At 41.3% G+C, this 22,278-nt stretch overlaps 1 protein-coding gene across 3 annotated transcripts in view; it reads right to left on the reverse strand.

Moving 5' to 3' along the window:
* Positions 1–6,829: 6,829 nt before the first annotated feature.
* Positions 6,830–22,278, reverse strand: part of GABBR2 (gamma-aminobutyric acid type B receptor subunit 2) — a 448,751-nt gene continuing 433,302 nt past the window's right edge. For all 3 annotated transcript variants that reach the window (XM_062608972.1, XM_062608975.1, XM_062608974.1), the window contains 2 exons: positions 16,172–16,289; positions 6,830–9,298 (listed from right to left, as the gene is read on the reverse strand). In XM_062608972.1, coding sequence (XP_062464956.1) covers positions 9,133–9,298; positions 16,172–16,289 — 284 coding nt within the window. In that variant the 3' untranslated portion in view covers positions 6,830–9,132. The remainder of the gene's footprint in view (positions 9,299–16,171; positions 16,290–22,278) is intronic.

The following is a 22,278-nucleotide window of genomic DNA, read 5'->3' on the forward strand; positions in this document are numbered from 1 at the left end:
AAATTCTGATATGTTCACAAATGTTTTCATGCATACCAAGCTGAGCGAGGTTCTGAAAGAAAGAAAAGTGCCTTCCTAGACTCTTTCCGTACACACAGCCAGAGCAGCAGGGTATTCATCAAAGCCATAAGCAAAGTGCATAACCAGAGATTTAATTCTTGAAATTGCATTTGACTACAAAACTTTCAAAGCCATGTGGAGAAGGCCTTTATACAGAGTGCCTTACTGTAGCTTTAGAGTATGATGAACTGAATTAATTCAAGGAATTTATTATTGCTTGCAGTTTGCCTGTGATGAGGGCTGGGACCGCGTTTTCTTTTTGGAGCTTGGATTTTAATCTGTGTTAATATTCACATCAACAGGGTAAGTTAATGAGGCCCAAGCTCATTTTATTATCTTTTATCTGACTGAAGCTCTAAGCTGCTACCCGCACAGCCTGAGGTACGCACTCTGCATGCTGGATGAGGAGAAGCAGCTTATACTCAAGCATTTGTACTGCACAGACACAACTGCTCTGTGGTTGGTGTTCTCCATATGGGAAAGTTCATTTCGTTTCTGTCTTGCTTGAAAACAAACAAACAATAAATCAGCAACATGACCATAAAAAAAAAAACAAACCAAACAAGAAACCAACAACCTAACCACCAAACAAACAGAAAGTAAGGGATATGAAAAAATAATGCAAGCATGCCTGTGAGGTCTGAACAAGGGCTGGGTGCCCTTTTTCTTTGTAGAAGACAATGAGTGGTTGATGACTGCTGACGTACACTGGGAAAAAAATAGAGGTTATTTAAAAGGAGGCCGTATTAAAATAGGCACTTTTTGAGTCTTGAAATTATTTTTGTCACATTTGGGACTCCTGAAGTGGGTGTTTGCTCCTAATGATTTCTCAAGTAAGGACTGACAGCCTTTTCAGAAGGATTTGAACATATCAGGTATTCCAGCACCCAGTAACAACTACACAAAGAATAATGGAAGTCAAAATGGTAAAGAAGTTGAAAAGATAAAAAGAGGAAAATAAAAGGAGAGGTGTTGCATTGCAGGGAAATGTTGTTTGGAGGGGGCTGGGCTGGCTGCCTAATGTCCTAGCCACTCTGCCTGCCTTGAGCACACAGGGTGCAGTAGCAGAGTCGAGCAGGCACTTGAGGATGAAGGAGAGGTTTGACCTTCTTGGTATATTTAAAAAGATTCAGAGAGTCTTTTTAAAGCAGAGAGGAGTAGTGACTCTTGCTGCCCTGAGATCAGGTTAGAATAAAATGCAAAGAAAACTTCTGTTGAGGAGAATAGATGGACATCTGATGTGACTGCGCCCATCCTGTGACAAAACAAATAACCTAATGTTCAGTGGGGGGAGATGCCTCTGGATTAATCAGTTTGCCACTCCTAATACTGGACTGCTTTGCCACAGACCAATGAAATTAATGTCTTCATATGCCTTTCCACCCTCATTACAGTTTTACTTGTCCTTAATAGGAGTACTTTTATATCAAATGGCAGTATCATAAAGAGCATAATGGGATAGGAGGAGAGGCAGTCTAACAGAAAGCAAGAAAAGGTCTATGGAGAATTCAGATGTGCTAGTCTGAATTTCACAGTTAATTCATTCATCTTCAAACACTCACAAGCCAGTTTTTGTGGAGGTGAGGGCAGCTTTAATTAGCAGTGAGCAAACAGGCCCCAGAGGGTTGAGCAGTTGGGTTTGTTCTTGACTTGTGGCAACCTGAATCAGACGCTGAAGGATAACCGAGAGCTGACTTTGTCCTTTAACTCAATGGTCAATTAAACCATATTTATGCAATTTTGCTTGGAAATTTTCTCATTTGATGCAGTGAAATACCTCTGAAAGTCTTGAAATGTAGCAAGTACTGTTCTTATTTGTTTACATGGATTATGCTGGAACAACTCATGCATTTTTTCCGCTTTGCTGAGCTTCACTCTCATCATAAATTGCTTATTTATGTTCAAGTGTCAGTTAATTCTTCAGGAAATAAATTCTTGGGTTTTAAAACTAAGACAAAGCAATAAAAATGGAATATTTAGTGGGTAGAGGAGGAGGGAAAAGGCTGAAAAGTCCTCAAAGAATGGGGACATTTGTTAGAGAAGTATTCCTTATTACAACAACACTATGACAGATATTCAGCTGTACTTTTAGTTGAAGGTGGAAAGTCTGTTATCACAAAGGGAAGTTCTGTGCAGGCCTCTGAAAACAGTAAAATGTGTATATATAGGGAGAGCAGTGAAATATGCTCTCTCCACACACCGTGACTAAGAGAGACCAGTTAGAAACCACATTTCTTCTGTGTGTCAGGATGATGGAGCTAGGTTTTTTTCAGTGATGTCCAGTGATAGGACAAGGGCAATGGGTGTAAACTGAAGCACAGGAGGTTCCATGTGAACATCAGGAAAAATTTCTTTACTGTGAGAGTGACAGAGCACTGGAACAGGTTGCCCAGGGGGCTTGTGGAATCTCCTACATTGGGGATATTCAAGGCCAGCCTGGACAAGTTCCTGTGTGATGTACTCTAGGTTACCCTGCTCTTGCAGGAGGGTTGGACTAGATGATCTTTTGAGGTCCCCTCCAACCCTTAGGATTCTGTGATTCTGTGTGAGAACCAGTTTCTCCAAGACTTTCATCAGGATTGGCAATGTATAAACTTCATGCTTCTGCAGCCCTCCAGCAATAAGGAAAGCCTGGAAATAGCTTGGGCTATTGAAGTATTGAACTGAATTTCAAACTTCGAGACTACTAGAAGTTGAGGTAAAAATTTGGGGGAAAGTTGCTCCTGTTTTAGTGACTAGCAATACTGAGGTAGTTAGTGATGGTTTTGGCTTCAGTTCTGACAATTTTAACAGCTTCATTTGTACAGCTAACTTTGTGGGATGACAGTGACTATCTTTTCCTGGGGGTGCTTATGTCTGATGCTGACATTGATGTGTCTTCCTCAGAAGTGATTGCAGCTGAATCCCTTGTTCATTTGCATCTTTACGACTCCCAGTCCATCATCTTGCACGTGTGTGTTGGTTGTTTTGATATTTTTCCCCCCTTTTCTCCTATTAGCTCAGTTACTTTGCTCAAATAGTGTCTTCCAATGACCTAAGTATGAGGCAAGGCAGACTGAAGAGGATTTCTTTCCAGTGTTGAGAATCAGGATAAGTTGTGAAGCTTAGGGAACTGTTAACTTAAAGCCTTTAACCTCAAAGTCATCACCTGCCCTCTGCAGCCCTACTGTGAAGGTATTGTCCTTGTCCCCCCTGTTATTGTTAGTGTCCCTCTACTCCTCTTATCAGGGGGAGAGTGGAAGTCTTTGGAAATGTGACCGCCTTTAAGATGAACAACTAAGACTTTGCTTCCTTTTATCTTTCTTGAGGAGAAACTGATCTATTCACAGCAATTTGCTTTTCTCAGCAGGTCCTGTGGGGTGTTCTCTGCAGGTGCCTCTCAGAACACTCTTGGGTGAGTGGCCCTAGCACTATCTCCTGAACTGCTCAAGAGATGACTTCCACCTCTGCTGTTTTGTCTTTGGCTATCTGCTTCAGACACAGCTCTAGTAGGGGATAAAGTGATCAGTTTCTCAGGCTGGAGGAACAAGAGCTGTGCTGGTGCTGTGTTGTACAGATGTAATAAGATGTGGTGTCCAAAGTAAGAAGAAGGTTTCTCAAAAAGGGATGTTTATATGTTGGGGAGGAATGCTTTCTTCTTACAAGGCTTGTACTTGTTTGTATATCCAATTGATAGCCTACTTAATAATGTGGACTAATCATTATGTCAGCTAGCTTATTTAGTGAGGATGTGAGGTTTCTCCATCCTGTAGAAAAGATGTCTTCGTTCCTCTGTCTGCTGGGAGGAGTACCTGCTGTTTGGAAACACTTCAGTACCTTTAGCTAGGACACAGTAGGAATCACTTGGGTAACAGTGTAGCAGAGCACTTTATGAGTACAAAGCCACGTATGTATTTCCTTTCTGCTCTTTTCCAGTTTTTCATTTCTGCTTTATGCTCATTTTTCCTTAGGCTTGGACAAACGGGATGTTCAGCTGCAGAGGCTCAGGGGTTTGCATTGTGTGGCAGAGTGGGCCAGGGCCAAAGAACATTAGGCTTTGCGGTATATGTCCTTAGAATGGGTTTTGCTTTTAGATGGATGACAAACTGCCAAATCAGGAGGCAGCATGGATGTCTCTGCCTTAGCCCTTATGGTGTTTTCCAGGCCATTAATGCTGGGCTGCATGCACTTGCTCAGTGTCCTGCCAGTGCTCTCTTCAACACACACACACTGTTTTCCAGTCAAACTTGGCATAATGGATGACTTCATGTCTGTGAGGTGGTTTGCTACCAGCAGCAGCTCCTCTGCTCAAGCAGGCATCACACACTGCTGACTGCAGTAGCAGGTAGGAGGGTGTTCTAGTCTCTGAAGTGGTTACAGCTGTAGGTTGTAAATGTAGGTGATACTTCCTCAGTTTAAGTTGCACTCAGTAAGTGTGGGTACAGGGTTCTTGCTACATAACCTCTTGCCAGAAGATAAACATCCTCAGTTCCAGCCAAAGCGTGTCTTTGTGAAGTCATGAAGATGTCTGGTCTTTCTCCTGAAGCTCAAGGTCATCTGAGCTCCTTTCTGCTATGCTTCTGCTAGGGAGCCAGCTCAGAGGCTGCTTGCTGCTTGTTCCTAAAGCTGGCACTCCCACCTCCTGCTCCTGTCCTCAGATCTGTTTGACCTCTACTGAAATTAGCCTTTAAAGTTCAGTAGGTTGTTTAAATGCTTTTGTGATGTTTGGCTTTGATGGCATTAGTAGCAGCAGCTTTCCCTCGAGCGGTGAAGGACACAGCGATTGGAGATGCTTCTCCTTTCTCCTCCTACCTGCCCTTCACTCTTTTTCTTTGTTTGGCCCACTTCAGCACCCCATCACTGTGGGATGTGTGTGTGTTTAACACGTGTAGTTTGCAAAACTGGTGGCTTAAAATGTCTGCAGGTAAGAGATGTCTGAGGCTACACTAATGTGATGGTACTGCCACCCAGGGTTGCCCTAGTGAAAAACCCAGCATGGGCTCTGTCCATCTCTTCCCCGTCTCTCCCGATGCAGCCCCAGACCCTCTGCATTGCAGATGCTTTGCAATGTCATTTGGTGAGTAGCGATAAGCACAGTAAACTGGCAGAATCCCGATCGGCTCAAGAGGCAGTGAGCTCTTGAAAGTGCATTTGTGAATAATATTCATGCATATTAAAGTAATGGCCATAAGTACTATTCACATCTCAAGAGATGGAAAAGGCAGTCAGTAACTGAGGACCAAACTCGGATAAAAATCATAATGTTTAATCCACTGTAATAAACCTGTCAGTCTTCTCAGGCATAGAGAAGAAAATCCCCATTAAAGGAATCTGTGACAGGGAGAGTGAGTACACTGAATGGGCAGGCTGGCCCATCCTTTGGGCTGTGGTATGAGTGCACAGTAAAGCCCTGCTGATATCCAGAGGGTGCTGTGGAAAGTGCTGAGACAGGTCTTGCTGGGCTTGCTTCCAGTAGCTAAGCAAGCCTGAGCAGAAAGGGACAGAAATACTAATCCAGTCTTGTGGAGAACAAGAACACCATGCTGGGATTTGTAATGAAGAGGCTCTGAAAAGACCAGAAAAGATTTGATAAACATTTAAGAAAAGCTGTTATATCTTTTAGAAGAAAGATAAAACTGGAAAAGTGCCTTTTTTGGTCTTTCCTCACCATCCTTGACTTAATTAATTATTTGAAAGAAGAGCTGCAACATTAGTAATCTTCCATTAATTCAATAACAGTTTTATGACTTTGAGGAAAATGTATTTGCTGTGACTGTGGAATCTCAATAGTTCAAATAAATCTGCTCCTCTGACATCTCCCTCTTATTTTTATTCCTAAGACCTCTTCAAGCAATGTCTTGCTTTGCTCTGGTTTCCTATTATTCTTGAGCAGCTCTAAGTTGTTCACATCCTCCCACAATTTCTAGTTGAATATAGGTTTCATAGGTTTCACAATAAAGTTGTCTAGATTTTTTTTTCCCCCTTTATTGAATGAGATCCGATGTATCTGAGTTTCTCCTGCCATCTGGTACTGTGCATTGAGGGCTGCAATCCATGCTGTTAACTCCTCACTGGTATTTTCTCTTTCGTTTGTGTTCTATGGGACTCATAAGCTGCATTAGAATTCTGCAGAAAACACATTTGTGGTGGCTCTGAACTCCCTCATCTTGGACTTTATGTCACTTTTTGCTGGCTTGAGAATGTTCCTGTTGAAAAGCAAACTAAAAATGCTCTTTCCTCTAGCTGGCTCATTGCACTACATTCCTACCCTCCTGTTATGCCATGCAAAAGAACCTGGTTTAGGATACAAAACCCACCACATGGATGGAGAGGTTTAGTGTTTGCCTTCATGAAACAATGATAAGAAACTTCTCATTTGCTGAAGTATCAATTTTACTGTAGAACTAAATATTGGCACAACCAATAATTTATGTGACATAGTAAAATCTTTGTTTTTCTCCTGAATTCATACTCGCTGTTGTGCAAGAGAGAGTAGTGCAGGTATTAAGTGTGGTATGGATGTAAATGTTCAGCATATGTTTCATTATTTTCCCATTTGATAAAGGGCTTAGGCTTCACTCATGAGTACAGCAGAAATTGTATTTCAGAGCAAAAGCTCATATATCTGCTTTCTCTAGATGCGAGCCCTTCTGCTTTTAGGATGTGTATTTTAACTTTTTGTTACAATGTGGTGGTGTAATCAGATTCTTTCTTCTCCAGAGGGGCTTTTATATGTACATCCGTTTATATATCTACACACACATTAAAGATGGCAGCAAGTCCAAAAAGCTAGGTTTTATATATTTTATTCATAAAAACAGATTTGCAACAATTTATTAAAAATTGATCTCATGCAGTATAAGGTTATACAAGAAATTCTTCATTTACATTTTATTCTGGCAGTTCCAGTCTAGTTTAAAGCATTTGTGCACTAACATCATTGGAAAATGCCATTGGGGCACAGCCTCTTCATAAATTTACAGTACATTTTTGCTGCAGTATAAAAGAACAGAAACATTAAATAGCTATATTCACTTGGTTGGTCTTGTTATCTGCAGTAAAGTAAAAAAAAATGTTATGGGAGAAACTACAGTATCATTGAGACAAAGAATGTACTGCATGGTTTAAACCTAATAAACGTCGCACAGTCAGTATTCACGAAGTTACAGACACACACACACACTCACCTCCAATGGTCCAATACTTCTGGTTTGTTTTTTTCCTGCTAAGTTGGAATAATATTTCTACAGAGATCTTTGTGTACATATTATATACAATATTGTAATTTTCTCTTTTTAAAAAGTAACATTCCTTTTAAAATAAACCAGGCCCTGATGATATTAATAAAGCAAGAGAATACTGTCAACACACATTGAGTGACAACGTCAGTGTTTAGTGCTTAAACAGAGTAATGAGTTCTATTTTATCTGTGTTTATACTTACATGTTTTTGTTCTAAAAGCTACAGATATTTCCATAACCTCTCTTACTGTATGTGCCAAGTGAAATATTTTGTGATGCTCCTGATTGTAAGATTTAGATACATATTCATGTTGGTTTTGGCCACTATGAGGTGTATTTTATTTTTAATGGAGATTTATGCTAACTTTTCATAGCTGTGGTTGAGTCCCTCAGCTAATGAACCTACAGCTGTGCTTCAGTCATTGCTGATTTGTAATCCTTTATAGGAATGTCATTCCAAAGGTTTGGTCTGAGGTGCACAGGCCTTGGTCAGAGAAAACTGAGAGCCCAGTGGGTGCTTCATGTGTGTTTTTCCCCCCTACTCTTAGCAAACAGCCCTGGCAGTGGGATGCCACGTTTCCAGCTGCTTGGAAAAAGAAGCTGCATGTCTGTCTCACCTGTGCCTGATGGTTTGGCTCCAGAGCTGGTCCAGACGGTATGCCACTATCGTTCATCCTAATTAATTTTGTTCAGGGGATGGAGCTAATGTATTAAAACCCATTGCTTTTTTACAGTCTTTTTAGGATTCAGATAAAATATTCTATTGGTAAATTTGATTTGTCCTCTCCATTAGCCGCTACAACTGTCACACGCAGGTACAAAGCAAACATAGTGTATATTCACATCTATGTGTTCTGCAGGCTTTGCCTGCAGCAGCAAAGTGCTGTGCCCTAAGCCCTCCCCCCAAGTCCACTAAATTAATTTTATTGTAATGTGTAACATAATTCAAACACACTATGAAAAACAATCCATCCTGTGACATTAAGACTTTACTACCCATCTGTCCTCAGCTTCTTGAATTACCATCGCTAGGACTTTCGCTGACAGTTAAGTACAGTACGGTTGGTGGTGGTTATTCTGAAATAGGTGCAGCAACTTTGCTATGAATAAAGCTGCAGATGGTCAGCAGTCACTACCATCATCCCTGAAGAAGGTTCAAGTGCTCTGCTCCCAACCAGCAGCCCTCCAGCTCAGACAGCTTGGAGCTGGAACTTCAGCCTCTGCTTGGGTTTCACCTACAGCTGCAGGTTAAGGGTGACCCTGCTCACAGCACTGCAGAGTCTCAATGACACCCGAGGAACCATTTCTCACGATCCTTTCCTATCGAACACCGTTCCTGAAATGAAAACAAGCAAGACTAACCAGTGCAGAATGCTTCCAGCGATTTAACACAACTCTTGTAAAAATGAGTGGATCTATTTCAATAAATATGGTATAGCTCAACCGTTGTATTTTCCTTACATGGATACAGTATAGAATTGCATGTTCTCAGGAGCCACATAAAGCTCAGTGACATTTGATTGTTTGTTTTGTTTTTCCCAGTGTCTTATTTGCAAAATCCATATTTCCCATCCTCCTTGTTGCTAGTAGAAATTTGGGAAGAAACGTTTTTCAGTGACTTCTATGTGAAGAAATAAAAACTCCATGAATAAGGCTACAGATCAAACTCCTTGTGTCCATCTTCTTTGCCTTCCCACACGAGTTACACGGGCACTCCTGTGATGACGGCCTCAGCGGTAGTTCCTCTGCAGTAAGAGCCAATGTTGCATGTTTGTAGCAGAGTTCTAGGTCAGATGTTTAGTCCAGTCATTGAGTACTTAAAAGCAGTTCAGGAAGCACTAATCTCCCTTTCCTACAGCCCCGAAACCATTACTCGGAAGGAGGGTGGCACGTGTCTGTGCCGGGGGCTGGCACTGGGGCTTACGCAGGGGCTGGCACAACTAGCATCAACTCCTCCTATGGATGGCAAGTAGGCGTGATGAAGAATGGGCAGCTGCAAAGACAGCCGACGCTGTATGCTGTGGGAGAGACACAGGGAGACGAGTGTTAGCCAAGAGGAAAATGTTATACATTACATGCTTGATATGTTTGCCGGGTTGCTGTAAGGGTATTTTCTGTGCCTGCTGCTGTGGTGGAAAGGGTTAATGCCAAGTGAATTACTCTCACTGCTGTTGAGCTGTGCCACCGTGTTATTTCCCCTTGGGGATTTTTTTACTGAAACGCTAGACATGACAAAGGAATCTAAGTTCTCGGAATCCCACAACCTTCTGAAATTCCCTGGCACTCTCAGGTTAATTGTTTGACTGCTAATACCCGAAAAGGGGAAAACCTTAAGTTTGCCCTGAGGGCATATGATTTAGCAACCCCCATAGCAAAGTGATCTCTTGCAACGCGGAGCCCCAGCTAACTGTGTAGACAGGCATGAGGTCATGGCTGAGTATTAAACCATGCACCACTTAGCACGAGGATGTTAGAACGAAGGATGGCATTTTTGCAAGTCCAGCTAAGGCAAACATAGGCATATGGATGGAGGGAATTTGGTCTGACAGCTTTTTCCAAATGGTTGCTCTTTGCAGTTTGGGTCTGTGCTTTTGAGGTGCTGGATTCTCTTGGGTTCCTGCAGTCAGTGTCATGGGACTGAGGAGCTGTCACTGTGAAAAGAGTCTAACCTGCCACCCAAACCAAAATTAAGTGTTAGGAACTCAACATTCTGCATCCACTTTTCCAAGCAGATTGACATCATAACTGGTGAGGTTTTGTTTTGTTTGTGTTTTTTAAAAGGGATGCTAAACCATGCTCACAGCTGACCCCTCACTGTAGAAAGCGTGGTGCCATGAGACAAGGGCTGTGCTACCCCCATGATGTGGAGGTACTAGCACCTTTCGCAACATCAAAATCCACATAAGGTTTGTTAGTGCAAGAGATATTTCAGTGATTAAGATTTTATCATACCTGAACGGCTTCTGCATTTGGAAACATTCACTCTTGAAACACAGAGGCACTTTTTAAAGCAAAGACAGATGTCAAAGTGATGGAGATGAACTGAAGATTGGCTTTTTGGTTCCAGAGGAAATATGCCAGTTCAAAGCATTGTATCAGTACAATAGTTTTATATTTATCTGTTATCTGATGCAATGATTGTGCATAGACAGACTTTTATGAAAATTGTATGTTTGAAAGCTTGCCTCTGGACAGCCTTCCTGATTCAAATGACATTTAAATGACATTCTTTTTTTCCTTTGTTAGGAAGTGGAGACAGCTACCAAGGCACTACCTGGGGACCAAGCAGTATAGCTTTCAAATTCAAACAGAAAGAAATGTGATGTTACTTCTTACTTTCTTCACTACAGACTAGAGCAGTGGAAGCAGTTGTAATCTGCCTAGCTGGGAAATTCTTTCTCATTTCCTCATCCCTCAAAAATCCCCTTTAAAAGTCTGATGAAATATTAATCCAGAGTGTTGATCACTGTAGTGCTGGCAATGCATTCCTGGGACTAAAAAAAAAAAATCTATTCATTGTTATTTTGCTACTGTTACTGACTCTTCCTGGTGCTATCAATGAAATCATGCCTCGTTCCCAAGGAGTGCAGAAGTGGCAGGGCTAGCTGCTTCCATGTGCTGCATCCTTATGAGTCTACACTGCAGATTGTCATTCTGTCTCTTGTTGCAGGGTCAAATGCAGAATTGCTCATGCTTACTTTCCCACCAGTGGAAATGCTTTCTTTGTTCAACTGTTACAGACTTCTCATTAAAGAGCTTTTTGAAAATATTCCAAGAGAATCCAGTTGCATAATCAAGTGAATGGGATTTTTTTTCACTCATTTAAGTATTAGCCATACCATGAACAAAGCACGTTTATTTGGCTATGCCGATGGTGGCTGCAGTGGGTAGCAAATTTTGTTTTAACTACACTTAAAGTTTATTGTCACTTGAAAGCTTTGTTCCTGGAAATTGAAGCTGAGGAGTGTAGCCTGAAGACTTGCACACAATTAAGAATTTAGGCAAAACTTTTAGGAGGGAGCACAAAACAAAACAAAAAAGTAACAAAATCCAAACAAACCTGCTATTTTCTCCTTAAGCAAAAGTAAATCTTGTACCTCGCCTCACTATGTAGGGTGTTTTTCATTCAATATCAGTGTTTTTTCTCTTCATCCACCCCTGCCACATTTTGTCAGTGCATTTGGGGCAACCTCTGGTATCAACCATTGGCCAGGGGATGAAGGGATTTAGAGTACCCATGAGGAGAAGGACTGGAAGGTACTGGTGGATGAAAGATTTAACATGAGCCGGCAGCATGCACTTGCGTCCCAGAAGGCCAGTTGTATCTTGGGCTACATCCAAAGAAGTGCATCTATCGGGTGAAGAGAGGTGATTCTGCCCCTCTATTCTGCTCTGGCGAGACCCCACCTGAAGTACTGTGGGCAACTTTGGAGTCCTCAGCATAGGAAAGATATGGACTTGTTGGAGAGGGTTCAGAGGAGGGCCACAAAAATGGTCAGAGGGCTGGAGTACTTCTCCTATGAAGACAGGCTGAGAGAGTTGGGCTTGTTCAGCCTGGAGAAGGCTCTGGGGAGACCTTACAGCAGTATCCCAGTACCTGGTGGGGGCTTATAAGATGGATGGGGAGGGACATTTTAGTAGAGTCTGTTGCAGTAGACAAGGGGTAATAGTTTTAAACTAAAAGAGGGTAGGTTTAGACTAGATATAACGAAGAAATCTTTTACAATGACGGTGGTGAAACACTGGAACATGTTTCTCAGAGAGGCAGCAGATGCCCCACCCCTGGATGTGTTCAAAGCCAGGTTGGATGGGGCCATGAGCAACCTGATCTATCTGAAGATGTCCCTGCTCACTATAGAGAGTTTGGAATGATTGGTCCCTTCTGACTCATACAACTCCATGATTCTATGAATTTGTTTCAAGTCCATACAATATAGATGTGTCAAAGCATATATATGGTCAAGTATGTTGAAGACGGAATGGTTAGTATTGCTGGTTTTAGAATCAGGGGATAAAAGACAACTGCTGAAGAAGATGGAAAGGTGGTGCCACATACAGAGCAGCCACTCATCAGGGTATTGTGTTAGAATAGGGCATATATCCTCAGGTCTGTACAAAAATGCCATTTATTAGGGATAAATAAAATCGAGTCAAAGCTTGACTTTCAATGTCAGTGCTCATAGGAACACAATGCAATGGACATGGGAATACATGATTCTACATCGCAAGTAGAGGTATTTGAAAAACATTTTAGTTCTGCTACAGAAAACCACTGATGGGATCCATTGGTAAGTGGGGGGGGACTGAAACAACTGCATTACAGTCAAATATCTCAAGATGTGCAGGAGTGCTTAAACTGTGTCTAAACTTTCAGAGATCATTTCAGTTGATTCTTCAGCCCATTAACGGAGAAGTTCTAAAAGACTACAACAAAGCAAGATGTACTAGCAAGTAAACTAGTAATTCTATATCCACTTTATTTTAATGACAGATTGAGTAGGATAGACTAACATGAACCACTGTCAGGGAAGAAACTGAATAATAGAAGCATGTTCATGCTGAGACATATGACTGTCATGCAAGAATCGAGTCATAACGTCTTTTGATGAGAGTTTTTGGTTACTATAATTGACATAAATGGCTCCAGCAAGGTATTTTACTGTCTTTTTAAATGCTGCTAAAAGCAGAGCTTTAACTCAGAAAAATAAAAAATCAAGTCGGTTTCTATTATAATGGTTACAAAGTGATAAGCTGCTTTGAAGGTTACAAAAATGACCACATAAAGGAAATAGTCTATCAAAATGGCAGGTTTTAGCGGGGTCCTGCAGAAATCTATCATCATCTTTACTCAGAAATGTGGAAAACTGTTACATATTGTTGCTCTTAAAAAAAGAACAGTATAAATTTTAATGGTGCCGAAACCTAATTCACCAAACTTAGGTCACTGATGAGATAACGTGCAGGAATGAAGATGCATAGAAGAAAGTCTTTAAAAGGTCATGGAAGATATCCCATTGAATGTATTCATGTAGCCATCTTACAGATAAGCCGTGTGTGATCTAAGATGTGATCTTTAGATAAGTAAGCAGGACTGCCAGCAAAAAAGTGTTGACTTTGTGTAAGAGACACCCCAGCCTACTGGGAAATGAATGATTATATGTATTCTAAACTGGTTCAAGCTGCTCTCTAGACTTGAGATGAACTGGCATGGTGCTGCTTCCATCCATGCAGCTAAGCTCCCCCAAACAAGGCTTCTGAATACCGGATTGGGCCTGAGCATTACCCAGGAGAGCCCAAGTCGGTACAACTGTGCTAGGCAGTATGCTAACAAGCACCATGGAAAATCAAAGTGCAGGGCTCGAGCCTGTGCACCAACACTGCTTTGCCTACCAGAGGAAGTGTTAATTTACACTGTGTAGTTGGTGTGAACAGGAGAAAAAACAGCCAGCCCCAGCTTTTCGCTCCTCATATCTGATAGTCTGACTTGGGTACGGCATATTTTACATCGCACATGGGTAACCTACTGGGTCCTGCCCAGCACGAAAGGGAGCGAGAGGCAAAGGGAACTGCGAATCATCTATAGTCATCCTCTGAGGCTGTCTTACCATCATACAGACTGCACTTTTCTTAGGTCAGGGTTCTAAATCTGAGCCAAGCACAAACCAAATGTTTTTCACATTCTGACTGAGATGACTACAAGGGCATGTAGTGGTAGGACAAGGGGGAATGGCTTTAAACTGAAAGAGGGTCGAGTTAGGGAAGTTATTAGGTAAGTTGTTTAAGTCCCCCCTCCTCCCCGATGCCAATGAGTTTCATCAGTGTTTTTTTTTTGTAGCAGAAAATAAATGTATTTCAAATATCTTTGCCCTTGATATAGGATCATGTGTTCCCATGTGCATGGCCTATGCATGCAGTGAAATGAGAGAGAAAGCACAAACTAAAGCTTGTCTTTAACTTCTTTCCTCTGTGTTTGTTTGTTTCCTGACAAAAATGTTATATTTAATAGCCATGGAAGGACAGAAGTGCTGCCAGACAAGTTGAAAATACGCCCACGGGAGCAGGACAATATTCTTAAAGATCACGAAGTTTGCAAAGAGGCAACCTCTTGTCAAAGAGGGGGAATCACAAAACCCTAGTCTTGAAGATGGCTACAGTTCTCCCCTCTGGCAGTTCCACTGTGGCTGTGTGGTGTGGCTGTGGTATCCAAAGTACCAGCTCATCCTCAGGGGAGATACTGACCCTTGGACCTGGCACAGTCGCAGCTGTGCAAGTGCTGAATGACACAGTTTTGATTTAGAGGACTTTATTAATTGCTTTCCACAAATGTAAGTGATCGTTCAGATTTGTACTGACTTGCTCTTTAAGACCTTTAGGAAATCTCAGTTTTCTCATCAGTTACCACTAGCCTAGAGGAAGTTCTGTCATTGGTAAATGTTGTTTTGTTTGTTTTTTTTTTTCCCCTGTATTAAATCTGTATTGGGACAACTGAACTATCTAAGTGTCTGTGTTTTTCTTAGCATCTCTCTTAATGTAAGAGGGCCATGGGCGGATGAGGCTGCATTCACACTACATTATTTCTGACAAATGGTGCTGCAAAAAGACAGACCTCTAATAGCTATGCATTAAAGCACTCTGCTGACCCCATAAAGTCACGAGAGCTTTCTCCGTGAGAGCCCTGGTTCTGTGAAATAACCAGTTATTTCAGACAGTGGGGCCTCTTTTTTTTTTGGTGCATAAGTGTGCACTTGTGTGTGTATTAGATCTCGTGCATGTTTGGATTAGGGATAATTTTGAGTGCAAGCACAAAGTGAGAAATCCATGTGTTTTTCTGCATCAGGTAGTACAAGGCAGTAACTGCTATCTGCAATCAGGTTTGCTGTCACTGATGTAACACGTGACTCAGCCTAGTAATTTCTTTAATTTATTGTGTTTTTAAATTAGTTTTTAAGTTGCCTGTGTACAAAACTGGAGTCTGACATCCGTTAGCCCAGAACCTGATAAAGTGGTGCCTGTGCAACTAGGCTGCCATGGGGAAATGGCTGATCCAAGGACAAATGAGCATGGTGCTTCCCTGAGCTCTGGCTCACAGAAGGCCCTATTGAGCTGGAGGAGGGTAGTATGTGATTTGATTGTCTAGGTTCCTGGAGAGAAAAGCTGATACCGTAAGACTCTTTTCCCTTTATGAAACTAGCAAGTCCTTTGTGCCATCCTCTCCTTGTAGCCGCAGCATTGTTTCTAAGGGAAACTACTTGGTGCAGGCTTTCCTGTGCCAAAACTCGGGACCAGCTGCTATGGCAACATTGAAAAGCCCTCAGACTGTTTTTATTTCTCAGATAGTTTAAGATTGAAAGAGAACAAAATGGCTATGTAGACCATGAACTCCTCTAGCTGGTGTGTGAAAGAACTTGAAATTTTGATAATAGCCATGGCACGTGTGTGCACGTATCTTTAGACATCGTGTTATGGATGTTTCTAACAAGAGAAAAGAATTTACTAGTCTGCCTTTGGGGCACCTTAGGATCTAGTGCCCTTGATGTCTTTTACATTTGGTGGGGATGGTAAGCTGGTGGCATGGAGGCATCACAGTACAACATTGGTGCCACAGAAGTTGCCATTCACATCTGTTGCTGATGGGCCAGGCTTTCTCTGTAGCTGGTGCTGACTGAAAAGATTTACAGTGAAGGTCTTCCCATAAAAATTCATGAAAGAGTAATATGGGGTTTGATGAAATGTCATAATTTAAATTAACATCAGCAAGACAAATGGTGTCCAGGATGGATTTTATGGCTAAAACAGCAGAAAGTGCACATGTCCAAGCACATGTATGGTGACATTTCTTTCTGAGAAAGGAGTGCCTCTTTCTGTACCAGTATGTAATGGTGTATACTTACTGTTCTGGAGAGTTGATGTCTTCTATAGGATCTTTGCTTGTTCTGGAAGGGTCTGATGAGCCCCATTGTGCTGGTGGATTTTGATCAAGATGATTTTTCAAAATGGCTTTCTCACCATCTGGATGGACAACACATTCAATTTTACCTTACTGTGACTGAGTGACACCATTTTTAAATTGCTTCATCTCAAAATTTCCGAGATGTTAATAATGCCATGAAATAAACTCTTTATGCCTATATTCCAATACAGAGTCAGGTTTCCCTGTGAGTCTTTGGTACTCTTATGTTTTTGATGTTCTCCTTCATAGGAACTACCAGCGGAAACAGAAAAAGGACAAGACCTTTTTTTCCCTTTATTTGCTCTCCCCCTGCCCACTTCAAAAAGACCAAACACAAACCAAACCTTGTTGCTCATCTCTGTGTAGTTCTATCATGCTTTCTCACCCATTCAAGGTTATGTAAAAAATTAATGTAACTGCAGCATCATATTAACTTGCACTCAAACACCGTTACCTTTTCTGATGAAGAAAACCTCTTATTTTAGTGTTTTCCTACAAAAACTACAATCTCATTGATGTGTAAAACCTTGGTACTCTTGCAATCTCATATTCATTTAAGTGCCATCTTTTAACTATCTGTTATCATTTAGCGTGGAAATATGATTCATATCAGTCGCACTGGTCCATAGGCTGCCTGCAGGAAGGAGAGCTAGTGATTTCATTAAGCTTTCTCCTGCTGCTCTCATTTCTGCATAGTGATAATACAGAAGATAATAATTTTCCCTGTAGGTAGCTTCACTTGTTTCCCCTGGGTGTCCCAGGAGTCCCAGGCTAGCTGCGCTGAAGCCTGAGACATTGGTCCCCCTGGGAAACGTGGACGAACGCAGCCCTTTTAAGAAGTCCGTCTTCACTGGGGATCCCTTCTGTTCCTGCCTGCTTTTCCAAAGTCTCCTCCTGTGTTAAGCCAAATAAAGTCATGTGGAAAACATCTGAGTAATGAGGACAGTGCACAGTTTTCATAAATAATTACAAAGCAGCTCCAAATCCATCACAGGCAGTTGTTTGCCACACACACAAAGAAACAGTGATTGCTGCAGGCACTAAGGCAGCATGGATGAGGACTTGAAGGTAAATTCCTGAAAAGGACACCGGAGGATTTGAATGCAAAAAATGGGTATAAGGAGGAAAAGACAGAAAATAGCATAGAGAAAATGAAAATAGCACAAAAAAACCCCAGTATGCATTGAAGGCTTAAGCTGATTTTCTGTTCTACTAATGCTTAGAAGCCTCAAATAATGCTTAGGTCCCAGCATGCTAGGAATATGTACGTTATCAACAAGCACTGGTGGGACAAAACAAGCAGTAGAAACAAAGAACAAGGAAAGAAGTTGGAAGCAGAAACAGAAATGTTTTGAGAGCAAACTCCAATATGTATAATTGCCCTCCCAGCATGGTCATCCCTGGCATTATTTTGTAGTGTTCACTTTCTGCTGTGAAAAATCTAACAGGCAGCCTGGAAATAAGTAAACAGGTGAGGATGCAAAAATGTGCAGGCATGGGGATGCCTATAGCTCAGAAGAGCAGGAGGAATCATTTTTCACTTATGTTGCATGGAAATGAAGGGTCTGAGAAAGGAGGCCTCCAAAATACATGAAGCTTCTTCTGTTGGGGCAAGAAAATGTCAGTAAAAGAGAGATAAGGAATTAAGTTGTAGCATGAAGATTGCTTAAAAAGATGATATAACAGGATTCAGTGATGGTTTAGATGTGAAGGGAGGACAGCAAAGTGTCAAACCTGACAGTGGCTAACATAAGCAAGTCTATCATCTCAGGGCAGCCTGAAGTTTGCTGGTGTGGCATTTGCTGTCACAAGATTTCAGTTTTTATTCTCCATATATCACATTTCTATGTATATTAAGCTTGACATTTGCATAAAATCCTTGTGATGTCTATAAACAGACACATAGAAATGAACACTTTTTACTTCCATGATTAAAAACAACATTCAGTCCTGAGCTGAACTAAACTGACAACGAAAAATGCTGACTTTATGATACAAACTAAAATTGAAATTTGAGTAATCCTTGTAATTAGGAATGGAAATGTATATTATTTAACCATTTTAGGGTTCCAACTCCTTTGGCCAAGATAAGCAATTTAATCTTTTACAAAGCCACTGAGGATACAAATCTTCATCCAATGACTGGAATATGCAACTGTTGGGCTTCGGGAGTATGTTATTTCATATCTGCATTGTACGCCCCTAAAGGGGTTTCTTTATGCTGAGAGAGAGAGAAGGAGGTGGTCCCTGTCAAAAAGGTGGGGGATTTAGTTTAAAGTAGAGCAGTAATCATATATTCTCTGCCTACTCACCCCTCAACACCAACTGCCCATATATCACTGTGTGTTATTCTTAATAGGCCCTTTCCTACCACTCTTGCAGATGACTCTCCCTTAATATACTGCATAAGTTTCTGTATGTAAAATTACTATATACAAGTTTTAATGTATATGTATAAAATACAGACAAAATCCACATAAAACCTGCCACAATGTTGAGATTTTTTTTTTTTTTTCTTTTCCCTCTGCTTCTTTCAAAATACAAAAAATCTGGGCAATTCTTATTTGTTAAGCTTTTTGGGAGAGGAGTTGTTAGATTTTTATTCTGCAGCTATGGAAACAAGAATATCTTTCTTTTCCCTTTTTCTGTTTTTCATTTACCTTTCATTTAAATAATGAAGAACAAAATTCTCACTTAGTCATAAGCTTCCAGGAGCCAGAGCTTAAAGAAAAAACACTATTACCATATGCACTTCAAAAACTTCAGGAAACTGATTTTATATACATGAACAACTGAAAGAAAACAAATTAAGGGTAACGGTAAACATTTGAGTTCCCAGCTTCCCCTGGAAATTGTAGCACTGCTTTTGGCACTTCCACATCTTTTTTTCTCTGTCCGTTAGGTATGCCCCTTGAAAAATGATCTTTGTTCTTAGGCTAGTGTCTACTGTAGTGGCTAGTGGCTAGTGCCACTATAGATGCCACTGAACAAGTTGCACTGGGATGATCTAACTCCCTTCAAAATTGAATTTACATTAGCCAGAAGCACTTTCTAAGTAATTTTCACCTTCATAGATCTCAATCCGGAACTCACAAGTCTAGATAAGTGATGTCTGAGCACTTTCTGTTTGGAAAACTGTTGGGAAAAGAAGGCAAAGGGATCTCAAGGGCCTTGCATGACACTCACTGATGGGTTCATTAGAAAACAAAAGCTGCTGCCCAATTGTCAGTGAGAGCCAGAAGGCTTTGGCTCAGGACCTTTGCCTACCTGCAGCAGAGAAACAATTTCCAATTACAAAGCTCTGAGCTGAAAGAGCACATCTGATGCTGGCTGTGGGGAGGCTCAGTGAGGAGGTCACTGTTCCCAGCTGCTTGCCTCTCCCTCTGCCAGGGGTGATGCTCCTTTCAGACCTGCTGTATGTATAATCACCCTGCAACCTGGTGCTGTCAAAATTACCTGGGCTGGCTCAAATGCACTGTGCATTTTAACACCTCTTCAGCTGCAGGCAGAAAACACCAGGTGACTACCGCTGCTGCCATTTCTTCCTAGGTTCTAGAAACTATTTCTTTAACTAGAAGTGTGTTTTGTTGCTGTTTGTGCACTGCAGCTTTATTAAACATCTTCATCATTACACTTTATTGGCAATATTCCTCCCATGGCTTACAACTGGATGGCAGAACTCCTTTTTGCCCTGCATCCTTCAATTCCACTGTTGTTTTTTCTCTGATAGAAAGCATATTTTATGCTCCACAAAGAAGCAAATGTGGTTTAATAATGGGTTATAAGAGGTGGCAGAGATAACCTTGCTGATTTACTCAAGAACTCTGGAAACTTTAAAGCTAGAGGCAGATTGTTAAAATCTGCTGTAATTTTTCACAGTTCTGTTTGGACTGGGAAACATGACTAGCCAGGCAAAATTAAAATGAAAGGAAAGACTAAAAGGATCACATTGTCTGCTGGGTATTATCAGAAAAAGTCTCCTGAACTAAGCTCACAGCACCGGATAGTCTAAATAGTGACATCTGGTTGGTATGTTTTGAAAGGAAGAGTTTTTGAAAGAAAAACCAGCGAGATTCTCCTCTGATCTATACTATTTTAAATCAGAAGAAACTCCCTGTACTACAGATTTATTCTGTGCAAGGAAGGGCAGGAACTGAAGCTCTGGTAGTTTTGTTTCCCTGTTGAAATAGAAACAAGCTCCAATTTCAGGTTTGGAATCCATTTGCTAGGCTTCATAGAAACTAGTGTACGTATCTCTATATATTTCTAGATGCAAGGCATATAATGAACTATATCCATTCCTTAAAACAGTGTTCCTTGAAAGGAGTTATTTCTGAAAGCCTTTCCTTTGAATCTGTGGTTTCAATCTAAGGTTTAATGCTTGAATCACACTAACTTCATGGAAGCAATATTTCTCCCCTCTGTCACAGATGAACTCTGTTTTGCTTGACGTTTATGAGCAACATGCCTTTGAAATCTGTTTTCCTTTAAGCTGCTTTTCCATGGGGAAAAACTAACACTAGAAAACATTGGAGTGGGGTGACAACTGACAGTATGTAGGCATATCTGACATGTAAATGAATGCTCCCAGTCCATTTACAGCAATGAGTAAAGGCTGTTTTCAGGCTCATAAGAGAAAAAGCTTTCTGAACAAGCAAGGGTGTCTGCAGAAAGAGAACCTGAGAAAACGGTTTGTCCATAAGTGGGGACTATTGCAAGGCTGCCTCTTGTTTCTTATGTACTTTCCATAGGATGGTTGTCATTCTTTAATTTCCCTAATGCGCTACTCTGAAATGTCCTGTCAAAGGTAGAAATAAATGGAGATTCTTCTGCAGGATTTCTTCTGAGCTTGGCTTTATATGAACCCCTTGCAATCTATGAATCATTCATGAAGAAATAATTTCATATAATAAAATGTCAAATAGAAGTCAAATGGAATAAGATTGTACGATTCCAAGCACAGCAAAATTATCCAACATGTCTCTACCCCCCTGCCCCACAACCATACAGGAAATTCTCTCTGTATTTTTTCAACTCTTATTTCTGCAAGGACTTGCACAGTGGAAATAACTTCTACCTTCACAAAGTCTCTCCTGCTTCTGGCACACCAGCTACATGAGTACAGGGAGCCCTTTTGGGAAGCTCTGGTTTGTGCCCGTGCCAGGGCATTTCTTCCCTGGAGCTGTGCAGCACAACCTTCCTCTTTACACAGCATCACAGTTACAAGCATTTGTCCTCCTTTTTCCAAATGTCAGCCTGGAAAACTCAGCCGTGTCTCCAAGCTTGGCTCTTTTTGCTGAACGGCACTGCCAGTAACAGAACTGCCCGAACCAAGTGTTGGTCTCACCCACAGCCCATTCCTGCCTCAAACCCAGGCTGTAATGCAGCCCTGCTGCTCCAGCAAGGCAGCCAGATCCCACAAATGCCAGGGGAGAAGTTCATGTTGCACACTAGCAGACGCAGTGACTTAAAATCATCTGCAGAATGTATTAGAAGTTAGAGGGATGCTCTTTTAAATTCAGCTGAGGAAACCACTTGATTGAGGTCCCAGAGATGCAGTCCATGGAGCTCATTGGGAACTGCTTGACCACACAAAGTTGTCTAGCAGTGCAGACAAAAAGCCTGCATTAAAAAGTAAGCAATCAAACCATAAGCTACAAGCCACATTTTCCTAATTGCTTTTCTTACATAGCCAATTGTTATAGATGTCTCAGGGACATTAGAGGTTTGTGAACAAGAGATGAGTGATTCTGATAATATCTGTCTTTAAATGAGATCTACTGGAATGAGCCATAAGGAAGTCCCTGTGTTGGCAAAGACCTCCTGGGCTACACCAGGAGCTGTTGCTGTTAATAACTAATCAGGAATCCTGAAGTTAGGAAACCTTGCCTGAGGTCAGGCAGTTATAGGAGTAAACAGCTGTGTCTGCCTATTTTGGTTAAAGTAATTTAGATTTTGTATCCTAAGTCCATATTTGATGCAAAGAAGGGTGATGGGGAAGAAAGGGGAAAAATTCAAATAACTTTTGGCACTTGGCTATAGAAGTTA

This window comes from Pezoporus occidentalis, unplaced genomic scaffold (assembly GCF_034315485.1).
Source record: "Pezoporus occidentalis ecotype Australia unplaced genomic scaffold, CSIRO_AGI_Poc_V1 ctg132, whole genome shotgun sequence".
In the NCBI taxonomy this organism is placed as follows: Eukaryota; Metazoa; Chordata; class Aves; order Psittaciformes; family Psittacidae; genus Pezoporus; species Pezoporus occidentalis.